General features: G+C 35.1%; 1 protein-coding gene across 11 annotated transcripts in view; it reads right to left on the bottom strand.

The window, feature by feature from the left end:
- Positions 1–19,041, bottom strand: part of CLOCK (clock circadian regulator) — a 114,694-nt gene that overhangs the window by 34,334 nt on the left and 61,319 nt on the right. For 8 of the 11 annotated variants that reach the window (XR_013533119.1, XM_008993337.5, XM_078367222.1 and 5 more), the window contains 6 exons: positions 18,464–18,553; positions 15,680–15,739; positions 14,544–14,692; positions 11,675–11,766; positions 6,503–6,592; positions 2,387–2,507 (listed from right to left, as the gene is read on the bottom strand). Coding sequence is in view for 10 of the 11 variants with exons in the window: in XM_008993337.5 (XP_008991585.3) it covers positions 2,387–2,507; positions 6,503–6,592; positions 11,675–11,766; positions 14,544–14,692; positions 15,680–15,739; positions 18,464–18,510 (559 nt within the window). In the remaining variant the exon portion in view is untranslated. The remainder of the gene's footprint in view (positions 1–2,386; positions 2,508–6,502; positions 6,593–11,674; positions 11,767–14,543; positions 14,693–15,679; positions 15,740–18,463; positions 18,554–19,041) is intronic. The other 3 variants (XM_078367224.1, XM_078367225.1, XM_035293707.3) reach the window with 1 other exon arrangement.

The following is a 19,041-nucleotide window of genomic DNA, read 5'->3' as shown; positions in this document are numbered from 1 at the left end:
GTGGTAGCAACTTTTGTAAGCAAGGTACTGGCACTCTCTCTAAGCCATAGATGCTGGTGAAAGATGCTTCCATTACAATGAAGGCCTGGACCTCAATGAGGCAGAACAGCTGTCACAGAAAAAGTAATCATAGTTACTGTACCAGGCAGTAGGGCCAGCTTGGTCATCAGAATGGTGTGATCCATAAGATCTGTGGTTGTGCTTAACTGAACCCTAGGAATGAAACTGAGGAGTAACTCCATAAAGCTATCACTTGATTTGTATAGTAGGAAGTCTGCAGGTCAGGTGAGCACAGCCTGAGTTGAGCCACTATGACACAGAAATCCAGGGCTCTCATTCAACTCTCAGACTCAGGGCCTCTTTATGAAGCAAAAGCCAGATAAGCCTGGGGTAGGGAGCCCACCGCTGCAAGTCTTCTTCCTAGCCTATTTCAAAGGGACTTTCCACTATTTACTTGATTTTTTTTTTTTTTTGCAAGTCTTCTTCCTAGCCTTCTCCAAAAAGACTTTCCATTATGTACCTGATTTTTTTTTTTCTTTTTTTACCCAAATCTCCTTCACTGGCTTTCTACTCTGTAAAAAATAAAAATCAAATTCCTTAGGATGAACTATTAGGTCTTTTATAATTTTGTTCTTATTCCTTGTCTAGACACAAATTATACTACTTGTACAACCTCACCTTCATTACGGCCAAAAGGACTTACTGAATTTTCTAAGTAATTTTTCCTGTGTTTTAACTTGTGTTTATTCTTTTGGCATAAAACTTTCTTTTTTTCTGGGGCAAGAACTCTTTTGTATATCACTTGTTTAACTAGAAGATCAGCAAGCCATTTAATTAGGGCTTTTCTTAAGTATTCCTGCCATTTTTATTTCTGTTCTTGGAAGCAGAAACCTAAGCTCTTTCTGCCAAAGGCTTTTATTTAGTTCTCCAGTCAATCCTATTCTTAGTAGGGTCTCCAAAGCAAACGCCTTCTCCTTTGTCTTCTTACTGCTATCTCCAAAGTGTTCCATTTTTTTCTTTTTCTTTTTCTTTTTTGAGACAAAGTCTCACTCTATTGCCCAGGCTGGAGTGCAGTGGTATGATCCTGGCTCACTGCAGCCTCCGCCTCCTGAGTTCAAGCAATTATCCTATCTCAGCCTCCTGAGTAGCGGGGACTACAGGCATGCACCACCACGCCTGGCTAATTTTTGGTAGAGATGGGGATTTGCCATGTTGGCCAGGATGGTCTCGAACTCCTAGCCTCAAGTGATCCGCCTGCCTTAGCCTCCCAAAGTGCTGGGATTATAGGCGTGAGCCATCGCGCCCGGCTGGGCTCCCCCTTTCTAATTCCTCTCTCCTCATTTTACATATTTACCTCAAGCAATACCATTCCACCCACGACTTCGTGGGTGTTGGTGTCTATTATATCCAGCCTAAATCTTTCTAACTACCAGCCTAGAGTGGCCTAATGGTCAATGTCATATAAACTTGATTTTAAAACAAGGCTTCCAATGAATTCTCTAAGTCTAATTTTTCTCAACTCTCTCTGAAAGGCCATCCACTCTTGTCAAAGTTATACATACATACAAACCTGTGTGTGTGTGTGTGTGCAATTTTCAGACACTGTGCTATAGAATTTGAATCAAATACAAAAAATCTTTAATACGTCAGTATTAGCGGATGCGACACATTTAAAAATAATGAAAAAAGTGATTAAAGAAGATATCTAATAGCTAATGGCCAAATATACTGCTGCCACGATTTTGGATTTTATACAGGGTAATGTATGAAGAAAATGAGGTACTCTGGTCAAATCAGTTTGGCAATGGACCTAGTAGAATGTCTAATTCTACCATAATATGTTGTGTTTCTTGATGTTAAGGACTATTTTCACTATTTTTGGCATGATATAGCACAAGTGTCCAGCAAATTAGATATATCTAAAAAATGACTGTTTAATTAATAAAGTAGATAATATTTCTTTATATTTAATAATTTTAAAAGAAATATAAAAAGTTTTTCCAGTTTGAGTGTCCAATTGGTTAACAATGGTGAAAATTAGAATGTTTAATTTTCTCTCATTAAATACACTAAGGTTTTATTTATAAATTAATAACAATATATTGCCAGGTCTCACTTTTGCATAAAATACAGCTTTATGGTGTAATGGTAGTCCAGGATTTATTATAACAAATAAAATGGGATTTCAATATACTCTGAAATAGATTTCAGAATTTTAATACAGTCACAATTTCATTTTATATGTATTTTAATATTTAAAAAGGACCTAATAGGGCATATGAAGTAATGTTGTTATTTAAAGAAGTCTGTATTTTTCATAAACTTGCAGTAGGATAATGCTACCGAATACAATATTTGACTTTTCTGCTTAACAGCTACTACTTACATTTTAAATATTCTGGGGTTAATGAATCACTTTCCAGCAGATGAGTAGAGAGTATTTTATAAACCTCTGAATGTTCCCCTTCTGGGATAAAATTAAATATACTTTGATCCACAAGATCAGACTGAAAAGAAAATTTTAAAAAGTAAAATAGCTTTAATGATTCAAGAGACAATTATTTTAAAAGTACATAATCGCTATTAAACACAGAAGCTAACTTTCAATTATCTGTGAAAACCAACAAATCTCAACAAACAAGACTGAGATGATACTAATGTCATCTGATCCATGACCAATATGATCTCGAAAGCCTGACAAATTATTTGCAAAGCAGTGTTTCACCAAAACATTTTGAACATTTCGGCATACAATGGGACCAAGAGCGTTAATAAGAAAAATCTCTGGTGAGTCATAGCCTTACCATATATTCAAACCTATGGTAAACAACGGTGGTATATCCTATTAGAAAGGGATAGGCACAGCTAAATAAAGAGGAGACTTTACTTTGGTGTGATTTCAATTGTCCACTGTGTCCTTTATTTAATCTTTTCCTGGCATTTATCCTGAATCCCATTGTAAAAAAGCCTAGCGTTTAGTTATAACCCCTCAAAAGGGCAACTAATATGCTAAGCATTATAATTCTTGCTAATATATAGCTTTAATCATGATTAATCAATAGCAATTTGACAAATATCAGGTTGGCTATAATGTGCCACAGCTGTGGAATCACAGATGAACATAGTTCCTATGCTTAAGTACCACTGATAATGAAACTTCCATGACTTTACATTTGCTACTATGCATTCTACCTGGTTTTCTCCATTTCAAACTACTCTGTGGAATCCTAGGGATACTGGGACAGTTATCTCAAGGACTATAAAGGTGGGACTAGACAGTAGAGAAATGAAAAGGAGCTGTGAGGCAGGACTCACGGTCCCTTCACTAAACGAAAGCAGTTCTACTTTTTATTCTGTTTTTGTTTTATGCATCTATAAAGATTTTGTTTGAAGAGCTCTGCTGCTTAAAGACAGGCATATTGTATTAGGTTGGTGCCATATTTTTAATGACAAAAACCACAATCACTTTTGCATCAACCTGATACTACTCTTCATATAAGCCACACATTCCCATCATTTCTTCTGTCTTTTTCTAGCCCTCTAAGCCCACTCTATGAAGTGAAATGACTTCTCCCACATATATCTGTTCCTTCAACTGTCAAAGACCAGTTCTAATCACTTCTTTCAAGAAAGCATTCCCTTAACACCATAATCCACATTTAAAAGGATTCCTTTAGTATGTATTACTTGTATCATTCATTTCCCATTTAACAGAATTCAACCAACTATGGAGCAAAAATATTTGGGAAAAAAAATGGATGGTTGTGTCTGTACCAAATATGTGCAGATATTTTGCTTGTCATTATTCCCTAAACACTATAGTATAACACCTATTTACACAGCATTCACATTGTATTAGGTATTATAAATAATCTAGAGATGATTTAACGTATATGGGAAAATGTGTATAAGTTACATGTAAATACAACAACATTTTATCTGTGGGGCTTGAGCAAAATCCATGGATTTTGGTATTTGTAGTGGGTCCTGGAACCAATCCCCTAAGGATACCAAGGGATGACTATATTTTAATGTCTATGTCTTATTGCCCTATAGGTGAATAAAAGGGCCCTATCTCTTATAGCTTTATCTGTCTCACTTGTAATCAAGGCACATGAACACCATACGCTTTTGTATTTAACAGTTAGTAGTACAATAAATGATTTTAGACTAAGGAGTATTTGATAATGGCTTAAGGGGTAACCACACCAAAAATATATCTGTATTTTAATAAAGGATCCTTCTGGAAGTCTGAAAAGCCTCTAGAACTGAAGGAATGAACTAAAAATTCAGGCATGGCTGGGTGCAGTGGCTCATGCCTGGAATCTTGGCACTTTGGGAGGCCAAGGCAGGTGGACTGTCTGAGGTCAGGAGTTCGAGACCAGCCTCGTCAAAATGGAGAAAAACCTCATCTCTAATAAAAACACAAAAATTAGTTGAGCATGGTGGTGTGCACTATACTTAAAATCTCTAAATGAGGCTGACCATATTCGATGTGGCCATACATCTACTCAGTTCTCAAATCCTAATAAAACAAAATATACTTTTCCAATTTTCTACCCTTTTGGTCATAATGATAAGGAATTAAAATATAGCTGACATGACATTAGCAGTTCGAAGTCACACAGCATAAAAAGTTCTGTATCTACTATTTTTAGAGTGTTTTTATAAGTAATTCTATTGGGAAAAGTATTTACAAATTGCCCTAATTGCAACAAATATCTCAGCAGAAATTTAGTTATTCTCAAGACATTCTCAGTTGAAATTAACATTTTCAACAGGCTGATTAAAACAGAAATGCTAAAAAGCACTAGAATAAAGGAGAGAGGAAAAAGAGAGGTCAGATAAAGTGGTACAGCCTTGCATTGCATAACAATGTTTCAGTCAATAACAGTCTCCATTTATGACCACAGGTGGTCCTCTAGATTATAGTGGAAATGAAACATTACTACTGTCTAGTGATGTCCTCTCTGTTGCAATGTCATAATCAATGCATTACTCATCTTTTACACTTGTGTTTGTGGTGATGCTTGTGTAACAAACCTATTGTGCCACCAGTCATATAAAAGTTTAGCACATAAAATCATATACAGTACATATGTACATGATAATAAACAATCATGCTACTAATTTATATATTTACTATGCCTTTAATGATTTAGAGTATTCTTCTATTTACATCTATTTTTAAAGTTAACTCTAAACTAGCCTCAGGCAGGTTCTTTAGGAGGTATTTCAAAAGGGTACTATAAATATAGAAGATGACAGCTCTGTATCTGTTGTTGCTCCTGAAGACCCTCCAATGGGGCAAGATGTGGAGGTGGAAGATAGTGATGTTGATGATCCTGACCTTGCATAGGCCTAGGCTAATGTGTGTCTGTGTCTTAGTTTTAAATAAAAATGTGTAAAAAGTTTTTATAAAAGTTATTTAAATAGAAAAAAGCTTTTGAAATAAGGATATAAAGAAAAAAATATTTTTGTAGAGCTGTACATCTTTTTTTTTTTTTTTTTTTTTGAGGCAGGGTCTTGCTCTGTAACCCAGGCTGGAGTGCAGTGACACTATCACGGTTCACTTTAGCCTTGCCCTCCTGGGCTCAATGCAATCCTCCTACCTCAGCCTCCCGAGTAACTGGGACCACAGGTGCAAGCCATGGCACTTGGCTAACTTTTATGTTTTTTTTAGAGACAAGGTTTCACCATGTTGCCCAGGCTGGTCTCAAACTCCTGAACTCAAACAATCTGCCAGCCTTGGCCTCCCAAAGTGTTAAGAAGCTAAGTGTTATCACAAGAGTAAAAAAGTTTTAAAAAGTTTTTAAGTTTGCACTAAAAAAATTACAATAAGCTAAGGTTTATTATTGAAGAAAAAATTTTTATATAAAGTAGCCTAAGTGTACAGTGTTTATAAAGTCTATAAAGATTACGATACTGTCTTAGCCCTTCACATTCACTCATCACTCACTCACTGACTCACCCAAAGCAACTTCCAGTCCTGCAAGTTTCATTCGTGGTGAGTGCCCTATACAGGTATACCATTTTTTATCTTTGATACTGCATTTTTATTGTACCTTTTCTATGTTTAGTATTTTTAAACATGTAAATACTTGTTGTGACGATTGCCTATAGTATTCAGCACAGTAGCATGCTGTACAGGTTGTAGTCTAGGAGCAACAGGCTATACCTATATAGCCTAGGTGGGTAGTAGGTTATACATCTAGGTTTGCATAACTATACTCTATGATGTTCATACAGTGACAAAAGTGCCTCAGAACATATTCCCGTTGTTTAGTGATGCACAACTGTAGTTGAATATTAAGTTACTACAGATTAGAGACTTAGGACTGAGCTGAGAAAACACATGCTAAAACAAAGACATACTTAAAGCTCTTATCCCTACTCCATTAACCACTATTCAACATTGCTCTCAAAGTCCACTTCCTAGTGCTTTGGAATATTTAAAATATGCATTTTAATTAGAAGTAGATTGTAGGATCTTTATACTTACTGGTAAATGTTCAAGTAATGAAGTTACACTCTCGGACACATATATTATGCTTCCATCTGTCATGATTGCTAAAAAAAAACCATCAAGAGCCTGAAATTAAACATAATGGTATGTTAAATGAAAAGAAAAAAGTATTTCGCAGGACAGAAATAAAAATCTGAGATAAATGACAAGGGATTTAATATGAAAATATTCAAGGTTCTGTCAAAATATATACTAGCTTTCCCTCTTTACAATACCTTGGTATGTATCTTTGTTCATTTTTAAATGCTTCTGGAGAAAAAAAAGTCTCTCTCTGGCCATCCATCGGACAACTAGTCTCTGAAAGGTAGAGACAATGCTCTACCTTCATAACTATGTATATTACATGATCCAACCATGTATGTATAGTATTATGGCTTATTTGAAGATGCTGACATCTCCAAAGCACACAAGACATCAACAATATTTTTTAGGCACACAAAATAACACATTGTTATTATCATGGCTATGTTAACACAGAGGTGTATGTTTGAAGTTTAAGGAGATATATGGAGAATAAAGTAAAAGGGAGTAGCAGGAAATTAAGGTGAAAAATTAGGCTGAGGTCATATCATAAAAGTTTTGAATACAAGGCTACCATTAGGAATTTTATTCTGTAAACAATGGTAAGCCAACAGAAGATTTTAGGGCATGGGCTGTGCTTCATTAAGAGTAGTGTGGAAGCAGGGTGAAAAATGGATTTAGAGGGCAAAGAAAATATAATTAGGAAAATCATAGTGGCTTTTGGAATAATGAAGGAAGTTAATGGGAATCAGAATGAAATCAGTAGTATAAGGAATAAAGAAAGTACTCTGAGCAAGCATTGAGAAATGTGAAGTTCGATTTCAGAAGAAGTCAGAGCAGGGAGTACAAGACTTAATAACAAAGCAGTATGTACTTTGTACACTACAATGTATTTTCATTTGAGAATCCTAGGCACAGAAGTGACAGCTGAAGAAATCAGATCTGCGAAAGACAAATCCTGAAAGAATTATCTATCTATCTATCTATCTATCTATCTATCTATCTATCTATGGGATGAGGAAGAGAAAAAAAAAAGCCAGAGAAAATGACAGAGAAGGCTGGGTGCAGTGGCTTATGCCTGTGATGATAGCAACTTGGGAAGCCGAGGTGGGAGGATCACTTGAACCCAGGAGTTTGAGACCAGCCTGAGCAACACGGTGAAACCTTATCCCTGCAAAAAAATTTAAAAATTAGCCAAGTGTGGTAGCACATGCCTGTGGTCCCAGCTGCTTGGGAGGCTGGGGTGAGATCACTTGAGCCCAGGAGGTTGAGGCTGCGGTGAGCCATGATCATGTCACTGTACTCCAGCCTGGGCAACAGAGTGAGATTCTGTCTCATAATAGTAATAAAAATAAAAATTAAAAAAAAGGAAAATAATAGAGAAGACAGAATACGCTGTCACCAAGGAATCAATGGAAGAGAGAATTAGAAAGTGAAGAGGAGAGTATCAAACGAGATAAAATAAGACATAAGAAAATGAGAAATGAATTTTGGTGATTTTCAAAAAGTTATATGCTAACAGGAAGGCAAATCAGACCAAAATGAGTTTAAAAACGAGTGCATAATCAGAAGACTACTACAAATCACTCATTCATGAAGGTTAGAAGGGAAGAAAAAGGCAAACAGTTCTAAGGGGGCCAAATATCAAGAGAAGGCAATTTAAAAAAAGGGCAATTAAATTTGAAGGCTAAGGGAAATAAGGATCCAGTGGATACATAGCAGAAAAGATACTATAAGAGGGATTCTTCTTTAAAAGTGGTTAAAATACTAAACTCTAATTTCTTGTTTAATTAAAGAGCTCTCAAAAAGGATAGTAATCTCTGGTAGGAACCATGTATATCTTATTAATCCTTTTATCTGCAGCAGTAGTGTAGCACAAGAAAAAGGACTTTCAGTATACAATTTATAGAGCTGGGAGTTAGAGTAACCTTCCCTAACTCTATATAATTGATAAATTATAGAAAAAAAGGTATCCTCCCCCATGTCCCCTCCTTTTTGGAAAGAGATCTGGATATCACAAAGAATTTACTTGGAGTAGATGCGTATCTTCTAGAATGACTCAAACAAACTAGTCTTTGCTAACAGAGAAATCTTATCATTTGAGCAAACTCATGAATTATTTTTTAAAAATTCTTTAGTATAATGATGTCAGTATTATTATTTCATAACAGGGTCAAAAGTAAACAATTGTTGGACAGGCACGGTGGCTCATGCTTTGCAATCCCCACTTTGGGAGGCCAAGTGGGTGGATCACTTGAGGCTGAGTTCGAGACCAGCCTGACCAACATGGTAAACCTTGTCTCTACTAAAAATAAAAATATTAGCTGGGCATGGTGCCACATGTAATCCCAGCTACTCTGGAGGCTAAAGTGGGAGAATTACTTCAGGGAGGTTCACCTGGGAGGCAGAGGTGGCAGTGGGCATATCATGGGTGACTGAGCAAGACTCCATCTCAAAAAAAAAAAAAAGAAGACAACTATTCCTTAATTTCCCCATCTGAATGCAAGAAAGAGATACTACTGTCTACTTCACAAGAGTGTTGCAAGGATTCAATGAGTTAATATATAAAAATTGTTCACTTATTTTTCTGATTTAAAGTATAGGTTTAAATGTTTATATTTATATTCCAACAAATTTGCATATAGAAACATTTCTGCTGAATACATAAAGAATTAATCACACAATTGCCCCATCTAAAATACAAACAGAAAAATAACTCAATTTGCAAAATACTCTACCTTGCTTCAGACTCCAGGAAGTATACAAAGACACTTGATACATGGCCATAATATATTTATACAGGCATACCTTATTCTACTGTGCTTCGTTTTATTGCACTAGACAGTTACTGGGTGTTGTTTTTTTACAAAATGAAGGTTTATAGCAACCTGTGTCAAGCAAGTCTATCAGTGTCGTTTTTTTCAATAGCACATGTTCACTTTGTGTCTCTTGTATCACATTTTAGTAATTCTTGCAATATTTCAAACTTTTTCATTATTATTGTATCTATAATGGTGATTTGCCCACATAAGATGGTGAACTTAAATGTTATATGTGCTCTGACTGCTCCACAAGCTGACCGGCCATTCCCTCATCCCTCTCCCTCTTCTTGGAATTCCCCATTCCCTGAGACACACAACAATATTGAAATTAGGACAATTAGTAACTCTACAATGTCCTCTAAGTATTCAAGTGAAAGGAAAAGTCCCTCATCTCTGACTTTAAATCAAAAGCTAGATGTGATTAAGCTCAGTAAGGAAGTCATGTTGAAAACTGAGACAAGCCAAAAGCTAGACCTCTTGTACTAAACAGGTAGCAAAGTTGTAATCAAAAAAAGCAAAGTTTTAGTGAACACATGTATGATTAGAAAGTGAAACAGTCTTACTCCTGATATGGAGGAAGTTTGAGTGGTCTGCATAGAAGATCAAAAACCAGCCACAACATTCCCTTAAGCCAAAGCCTAATCCAGAGCAAGGACTTAACTGTCTTCAATTCTGTGAAGGTGGAGACAGGTAAGGAAACTACAGAAGAAAAGTCAGAAGTGAGCAGAAGTTAGATCACGAGGTATAAGGAAAGAAGCCATCTCTACAACATAAAAGTGCAAGGTGAAGCAGCAAGTGCTGATGTAGAAGCTACAGCAAGTGATCCAGGAGATCTAGGTAAGATCATTGATGAAGGTGGCTACAGTAAATACTAGAGTTTAATTGCAGATGAAACAGCCTTCTATTGGGAGAAGATGCCATTTAGAAATTTCAAAGCTGGAGAAGAGAAGCCAAATCTGGCTTCAAAGCTTCAAAATACAGGTTAACTGTCTTGTCAGGGGCAAATGCAGCTGGTGACCTTTAAGTTGAAGCCAATGTTTATTTACCATTCTGAAAGTCCCAAAGCTCTTAAGAAGTATGTTAAATATACCCAGCGTATGTTCTATAAATAGAGCAACAAAGCCTGGATGACAGCACATCTGTTGATAGCATGGTTTACTGAATATTTAAAGCCCACTGTTGAGACCTACTGGTGAGAAAAATAGATTCCTTTAAAATATTATTGCTCATTGACAATGCACTTGGTTGCCCAAGAGTGGTGACGGAGATGAGATGTACAAGGAGGTTAATGTTGTTATCATGTCTGCTAACACGACATCCATTCTGCAGCCCATGGGTCAAGGTATAATTTTGACTTTCAAGTCTTACTTAAGAAATACATTTCATAAGGCTACAGCTCCCACAGATAGTGATCCCTATGATGGATCTGGGCAACGTCAACTGAAAATCTTCTGGAAAGAATTCACCCTTCTAGATGGTGTGAGAATATTTGTGATTCAGGGGAGAACATCAAAATATCAACATTAAGAGGAGTTAAGTAAAAGTTGATTCCAACCCTGTAGATAACTTTGAGGGGTTCAAGATATCAGTGGAGGAAGTAACTGCAGATGTGGTGGAAATAGCAAGAGAATTACAATTAGAAGTGGAGTCTGAAAATGTGACTAATTGCTGCAATCTCCTAATAAACCTGAACTGATGAGGAGTTGCTCCACTGATGAGTAAAGAAAGTGGTTTCTTGAGATCAACTCTACTCCTGATGAAGATGTGAATATTGTTGACATTACAGCAAAGTATATAGGATATTACATAAACTTGACTGAGCAGCAGCAGGGTTTGAGAGTTTAGTCTATAATTCTGAAACAAGTTCTATTCTGTGTAAAATGCTATCAAACAGCACATGAAAGGAAGAGTCAATCGATGTGGCAAACTTCACTGTTGACTCATTTTAAGAAATTGCCTCAGCCACCCCAACCTTCAGCAACCACCACCCTGATGACACTGAGGCAATACTTTCTACCAGCAAAACGACTAAGACTTGCTGAAGGCTCAGAGGATTAACATTTTTTGCCATAAACTTTTAAAATTTAGGTATGACCAATTTTTTAAATGTATAATGATATTACACACCTAATAGACTACAGAGAAACAAAACAATTCATGTGACTCATTTTATTGAAATATTAGCTTTATTGCAGTGGTCTGGAACTCAACTCTCAATTTTGCCAAGGTATACCTGTATATTAAGTCACATTGTGATTTCTTTTTTGAGAAAAATAAAACTTTCAAAAATTAAATCTGGACATACCTCTAACATTAATTGTGTAAACTCTTCATTACTAAGGAATGTAGGTTTCCAGTCCTGTCGAATTTCACTAGCATCTGACTGTGCAGTGATTTCTGTAAACAGATTGACACATTAGTGGCATACTCCAACCACTGGAGGAGTACAAAAGCCCTACAAGTTGTCTTCTCTCTTCCCACTCTAAAGATGACAACCACAGGCATTAACATTTACTGGGTAGACAGCAATAGGTCTAGGTTTTGGTATGATGAAATATTTGAGATATCATGGCAAGTTATCTCCTTGGATTTGGTCTCTTAGTAACACCAGTCTCTTTAGTTTTTCTCTTGGTGGTCTAACAGTTTTGTTGCTGATAGGCCTAAGTTTGCTTCCTAATTGACATAATGACCAAATGAGATTTTTGCTCCAAGAATTTTGAAGAAATTCTTTTTTTTACCCTTTTCCTTACCTTACCAGTCAAATGGTAATGTCTACAGCAGCACTAGGGAAATTAGATGAAAAGCCCAAAGAGGTCACTCAATTTGCTTTTAACAAAGAAGACCTTAGTTCTGCCTACTGCTGGGCATAAAGCTTCTTCCCAATATTACATGCTTTATCTTAATTAAAGAGAATTAACATTTTGCACAAAATCTTTACTACCGTAATATTCCCACAGTGATTTTTCTTAGTGTCCTCTTTGTACAAGTTAGTAGTAGAGACCTGGTCAAAAATTTGGAGATCCCTACTTTGGGACATATATTTGTCACAATTATTACTATTTTATTTCACTATATACTTCTAATAGATTTGGTTATAAAAAAGCTATTCATAAATAATGAAACCTAGTAACAAATGTTTTTCTATTTTTAAATGAAGACATATTAAAACAAGCAGGCGAAATAAAAATTCATGTCATAAACTACATTCTACACAATATACTCTACTTTGTATTAAGAAGTATAAACTAAATTCTGATTATATCATCAGATACAGAAATACAGCATACTGTTCCTCACAAGTTAGCATATTAGAAATGCCTGTAGTGGAATGTGAAGAGTAACTAAGAAGTACAGCTACAAAATGTGTGGAATACAGTTGGCTTTTCAAATTCACATCAAATATAAACATTTGGGAAAAAGATTTAAATCCACAAACAAATCCAATAAAGTTTCATTAAACACAGGCCTATTTTAGGATGATATGTATATAAAATCCTTTTACCTTAACAGAAGTACTATTTTTGTGAGAATTATGAATCCGACTTTGAAAAAACAACAAAAAAAATCTACCTAACGCCAAAATTCATCCTCTGTTGTCGGGGGAAATGTATGTATTTCATTTCATTCAACAATCATTTATTGAACTCCTAGTATCTTGGGACTGATTTCCATAAGTGTGCCATTTATCAATAGGCACTGAGGTTGGTGAGATACTATTTGCAGAGGTAAAATGTAATGATAGTGGTGGCAATAAATATTGACACGTTTACAAAAGAATCAACAGAATTTGGCAACTGTGATAGGGTGCTAAGGAAGCTAAAAAAAACCTAAAATTTTTTCAGGTTTGAGTCTTAGGTGATTAAAAGGATGGTGGTATAAAAACAAAAAAAGGCAAGTGAAGAGAAAGAGGTTAAGTTGACAAAATGAAAATAAATTCAATTTTAGATGCACTGAGTTGGAGGACATGCAAAAGAAAGATTTAGAAGTTATCTGGAAATACAAGGCTAAAATGTTTGCATCTAAAAATAGAAATCTGATAGTTTAATAGAGACATAATAGCAGAAGCTATGGAATGAGAAAAGCAAGAGAAAGAGTGTATAGAAAGCAAGAGAACAGGGTAAGACTTAGGAATGTCACATTTAGAGGGTAGAAAGAGAGAGAAGAAATTAGTTTCAGTGAGAAAAGGGAAGGTGAAAGTACAATCAATATAAGGAAGCCAAGGGAGGAGGGATAAAAATTTCCAGTGCTATAGAGATGCAGAAGAAGATGAGATATAAGAAAAAGCTACTGTTTTATTGGGGGGCAGGAAGGTAATGTCATTAGTGAAATTAATAAAAACAGTTTCAATGAGTGGTGAAGCATAAACCAGTCTGGTAAGGCATTACCAACTGAGCTACACAGAAGTAAAACAGAGACACTAATTACTAATTGTACTGAGTTTTACAGTTTCATTCACATTTGAAAAAGGAAATTTTCTTTTACAGGTTTTTTTTCCCAAATCTATTATCTCTATTACCAAAATAATTAATATTCTTTAAATTTTCTTTTCATGACTCATTTGTCAAGATGATTTTCTGCAATTAACAAATATTTTAAAATATAGTGTTGATTTACTAGATATACATTGAAACAACGTTTCAAAATGACATGAGGACTGTATATGATCTAGCTTTTTCCTTTCTTTCAAATACGCCCATAATTTTCCAACACAAATATGCTTCAGTGACAATGAAGTCTCCCTGCTTCTCTGCTTTTGCACATACTCCCTTTGTGTGACATGCTGTCTTCCTTTCTTAATCTCACAGAAAAACTCTGTTGAAAAATCAACTATTTTTAAAGTCTCCCTGACACATTATTTCCTGTGTTTTTACTGCAAACAGTTCACAAGCACTATTCACATTATAATTATTTGTAATTATGTGCTTACATGTTTGTCTGCTCTGGCTTGACTTACTTGAAAGCCAGGACTGTTACCCTGTATCATGAGGATTTAGCATGTAGTAGGCACAGAATAAATGTTTGTTGAATGAAAGAAGGAATAGATTAGGAAACCTTTTAAAATGCAATTGATTTCTCTTAATAAAGCCAAGGAAGCATCCAATCTTAAGCATCTCTGCCAAGATTCTAACTCATGCTTTGAGAGTCTGTTCCATTTTACAGAGCTAAAAATTTACCTTTATGTTTTCGTAAAAAATCAATGCTTTTCTGCAGAACAGTAGATTTGTCCATCTTTCTAGCATTACCAGGAAGCATGGATCCCAGTTCTTTAATGAGAACATTAAATTGATCTCTACGTTTCTTTTCAGATTTGTTTCTAGATACTCTGATGAAATGAAAAATATGCATTTTTAAAAATAATCCATTTAATAACACAAGTAGTTAATACAATATTAATTTAGACATAACACAGCATGTACTTCTATCAACATAGATGGTAACAGTAGGTTACCAACAATACACAGTTAATTTAGGCAATAATTTTTCAGCTCAGTTTGTCACTAAAGAAAATTTTACAGGCCGGGCGCAGTGGCTCAAGCCTGTAATTCCAGCACTTTGGGAGACCGAAGTGGGTGGATCACGAGGTCAACAGATCGAGACCATCCTGGTCAACATGGTGAAACCCCGCCTCTACTAAAAATACCAAAAATTAGCTGGGCATGGTGGCACGTGCCTGTAATCCCAGCTACTCAGGAGGCTGAGGCAGGAGAATTGCCTGAACCCAGGAGGCGGAGGTTACCGTGAGCTGAGATCACGCCACTGCACTCCAGCCTGGGTAACAAGAGCGAAACTCCGTCTCAAAAAAAAAAGAGAGAAAATTTTACAAATCATGCATTTTACATACATGTTTACATGAAAATGTCAGTAAGATAAACTGCATTCAAATCACAGGTTTTATTTAATCCAATACTTACCAATGATTGTTAGCTTATATGGTTATTATAAATATATGTACTAAATGAATAATGACTGCTATTCTATGTGAAGCAGTAACCAGTAAACAAAGAGCTATTGAGACAAATAAACTTGATTATTTATAAAACAATTATTTTATGATACCTGTAATTATCTGCTTTGGGAAATCAGATTTTCTAATTCAATTTCTGTTTAAGCAAAGCACAATACTTTTCCAAAAGGCCAGAAGGTATTTAATTTATAAACTACATGTCAATATTCCAAATCCTTCTACCTTGCTAATATATCTAAACTCCAAAAGCAGATAGCTTTTGGAAATCATTAATTTATAATTTATTTACCATTACATTTACCTATTATTCATTTATTTACTATTTTACACCTCTAATCAAAGTACCTTTTTGCTTTGTCCTTGTCATCTTCTTCCACCAACCCATCAAAAATACTACTGTCATCTCTAAAAGAAAGCAGACAGAGAAAATAAGAGCAGACTCACTAAGCAACAGCAATACTAAAATGACATGTAAATAAACTCAGTTATACACCCTAGGATTTTTGTAAATGGATTATAAAATTCGAACTACCCTATTTCCTAATAAACATTAGAAAATCAAAATTCAGTAATAGCTAATATTTTTAAAAGTTTATTACATATATAAACTGTAAAAATATTTATACTTGGCTATATTATGAACGCATCATGCTAAACAAGAATTTAACCAGTTTAAATATCTTTTTTCAAACTTTTAGTAATCAGTAAAAACTTGAAGAAAGTCAGTGTTTGCCATTATATAAAATTATTTTTGTTAACAGCATAATTTTTTTGAGATATTTACTTTATAAAACCACAAATTACTCACAAACATCACAATATCTAATGCATTAACTTATATTAATACATTTCATTAATTTACTAATTCATTTCACAAATATGTATTAGCACTCATGTGCCAGGCTCTGTTCTGGATGTGTTTAATAAGCAATGAACAAGACATTCAGCTGCTTTCCTACAGCTTTTCTTTTCTTTTTCATTTTTTTCTGGAGACAGGGTTTCACTCTGTTGCCCAATCTGGAGTGCAGTTGCACAAACATGGCTCACTGCAGCCTCAACCTCGGGGCTCAAGCAGTCCTCTTGCCTCAGTCTCCTGAGTAGCTGGGACCACAGGTACACACCACCATACCCAGCTAGTTTTTTTATTTTTTGTAGGGACAAGGGTCTTGTTATATTGACCAAGCTGATCTCAAACTCCTGGGCTCAAGTGACATTCCCACCTCATCCTCCCAAAGTGTTGGCATTACAGGCATGAGCCGCCATATCCAGCCTTATTCCCTAGTAGAAAGAAATAAGTATAAAAATGGGTGATAAGTTTTAATTTTTTTTTAAGGCATGATGTTTTAGTTACTAGAGTCTGAGTGGTTAGGGAAGGATTTATTAAGGAGGGGACATGTGAGCTAGGAGCTGGCTATGGGTAAATGTAAGGAAAGACCATTTCTAAAAAATGAAATCAAGAGCACTGGTAGCTAACTCAACCCTAAGAGCAATATTAAAGTTTTTCCTGATTTATGAAGTTTTATATGAATTCACTATTCACTCCTATAGTCACACCTTTCTATGGCCTATAAGCTATAAAATGGGGTAACTATTGGGATCATCTTTAACACCTGTATCATGGAGGTCCATGTATAAACTTTGGGGATTCCATGTACGCCCCAAAGTTTACAAAAAATTTTGTATTTATATGTATTTTTCTGAGGACAGAGTTCATAACTTTCATGATTTTCAGAGATAAGGAACTCATATTAATAATCACTGCTTTATGTCTGAAAACACAGATGTCATCCCTAGATGTCATACTATCTAGAATGGGAAAGGCATAATGCCAAATTTGTATTTTCTCCCTCAGAGGCAGTGAAGAAATATCTTTTCTGAGAAAAAGACTATCATTAATCCTGCCTGCAACTATGGCACAATTCAAAGCTATGACCGTGGTGCAGGCAGCCCTCTCTAAGGAAGTTTCTTGCTCCTCAGATCTTAAGTTCTGGTGGGGTATATATATTTACTATTTAGCTCATAGAAAGGGAGAAAGCTGACCCCAGATGTGAAAAGTCACTTCTGTGTACAAGTCTAGCTGCAAAACTCTTAAAGAATCTCCAATGGATGGAGCACACAGTACAGTGCAATAATAGTATAGCAAATTTAATGTCAGACATACCAACACAAGTAAAAATTCTAGATCAAATCTTACTAGCTATGTGACTTCAAACAAGTTACTTAACCTTCTGACCTACAGTTTTCTCATGTGTAAAATTTTACAGATTTGTTAAGGTTAAATGAAATAGCATATAAAAAGGTATTCTGTACATCTGCTGTCAGAGCAGATGAGATGCTTTAAAAATGTTATTGAATTCTATCAAATTTAAGATATTATTGACTGTTAAGACCATCACTATTTTACCTGCCCTTAAGAAAGAAAGAGTGCTACCAATTAAATTATGATAAGAGATGCTAAAATGTGAAAAATAAAGACAACTTAAAGTCTTTTCTTTTCTACTTTTACTTTAGGTTCAGGGGTATATGTGCAGTTTTTCACGCGGGCAGATTGCGTGTCACTGAGGTTTGGTGTACCAATGATCTCAGCACCCAAGTAGCAAGCACAGTACCCAATAGTTTTTAACCTTCGCTGCCCCCTTCCACCCTCCTCCAAAAATTTCAAGTATTAAAATCATAAGAATATGGAGATTTACCCTTTTCCCAAGAGTAAGATGTAAAGATTACAATTTTAACTAATGAAATCTTAATTGCAGTTACCTCTTATCAGTCACAAATGCAAAGATGTTTGAAGGGATAAAGTTAGATAAGGAGAAAAAGGACTCTACAAGGTTCCAAGGAAACATTTGCAACTGTCAGAATTTCCTTCAGAGCAGCTATGACCAAATCACCCAAAATTACAGCTCAGTACTCTTTTAAAACACAAGCCATATGCTGCTGACTTTGGCTCTAGAAAATACTGATAAGATCTTGCTTATTTTTACACTGTATTTATTTAACACAGAAACCGAATGTAATAATAATTATGTTTAAGCATAAAACTCCTTCTATCAATTTCATATAGACCATTATTCTAATAGTTCATTTTAAATAACTATATATAATTTAAAATAACAGTCTTCAAGAACATACCTGTCAACAATCGAGCTCATTTTACCACAGCTTACGGTAAACAACATAACATACTACGTTTTCGTCTTGTGGTAGACATTTGTACTTCTCCTTAGGTGAAAAAAAAAAAAAACGGTCATTAGTTTTCTAAAAATCTTACTTCCACAAAGTTATCTTGAGAAATACTATATGTAATTACACAGACTTCAAAACATTTTATCTGTACTGAAGACTAGAACACTATTTTCAAGCAAATACCTATGGCTGAAGTACATCTGAGGCTTTTTTTCCTTCCTAAAAAAGAACTACAAGAAAAAAAGTAATTCGGGTTCATATTAACTTTCTCTTTACTATCAAATAATAAAAATAAAATGGACATTCTCAATATTCAGTATATATTTAATTATATAACTTCAAATAGTCTGCAATAACACCATCTATTCAGCAATAAATATTTGCTGAAAACCTGTTTTCTGCTAAATAGTGCAGCAGGCTTTGGGTATATTACAGTGAAAGATACAGTCCTTGTAGAAAAAATTTACAATTGAGCAAGAAGATAGATACCTAAATAATTATAGTAAGAGGCATAAAGAAGGTAT

The sequence above is a fragment of the Callithrix jacchus genome, chromosome 3 (assembly GCF_049354715.1).
Source record: "Callithrix jacchus isolate 240 chromosome 3, calJac240_pri, whole genome shotgun sequence".
In the NCBI taxonomy this organism is placed as follows: domain Eukaryota; kingdom Metazoa; phylum Chordata; class Mammalia; order Primates; family Cebidae; genus Callithrix; species Callithrix jacchus.
The sequence above is the reverse complement of the archived record's forward strand: the minus strand, read 5'-3'. Positions and strand labels throughout refer to the sequence as shown.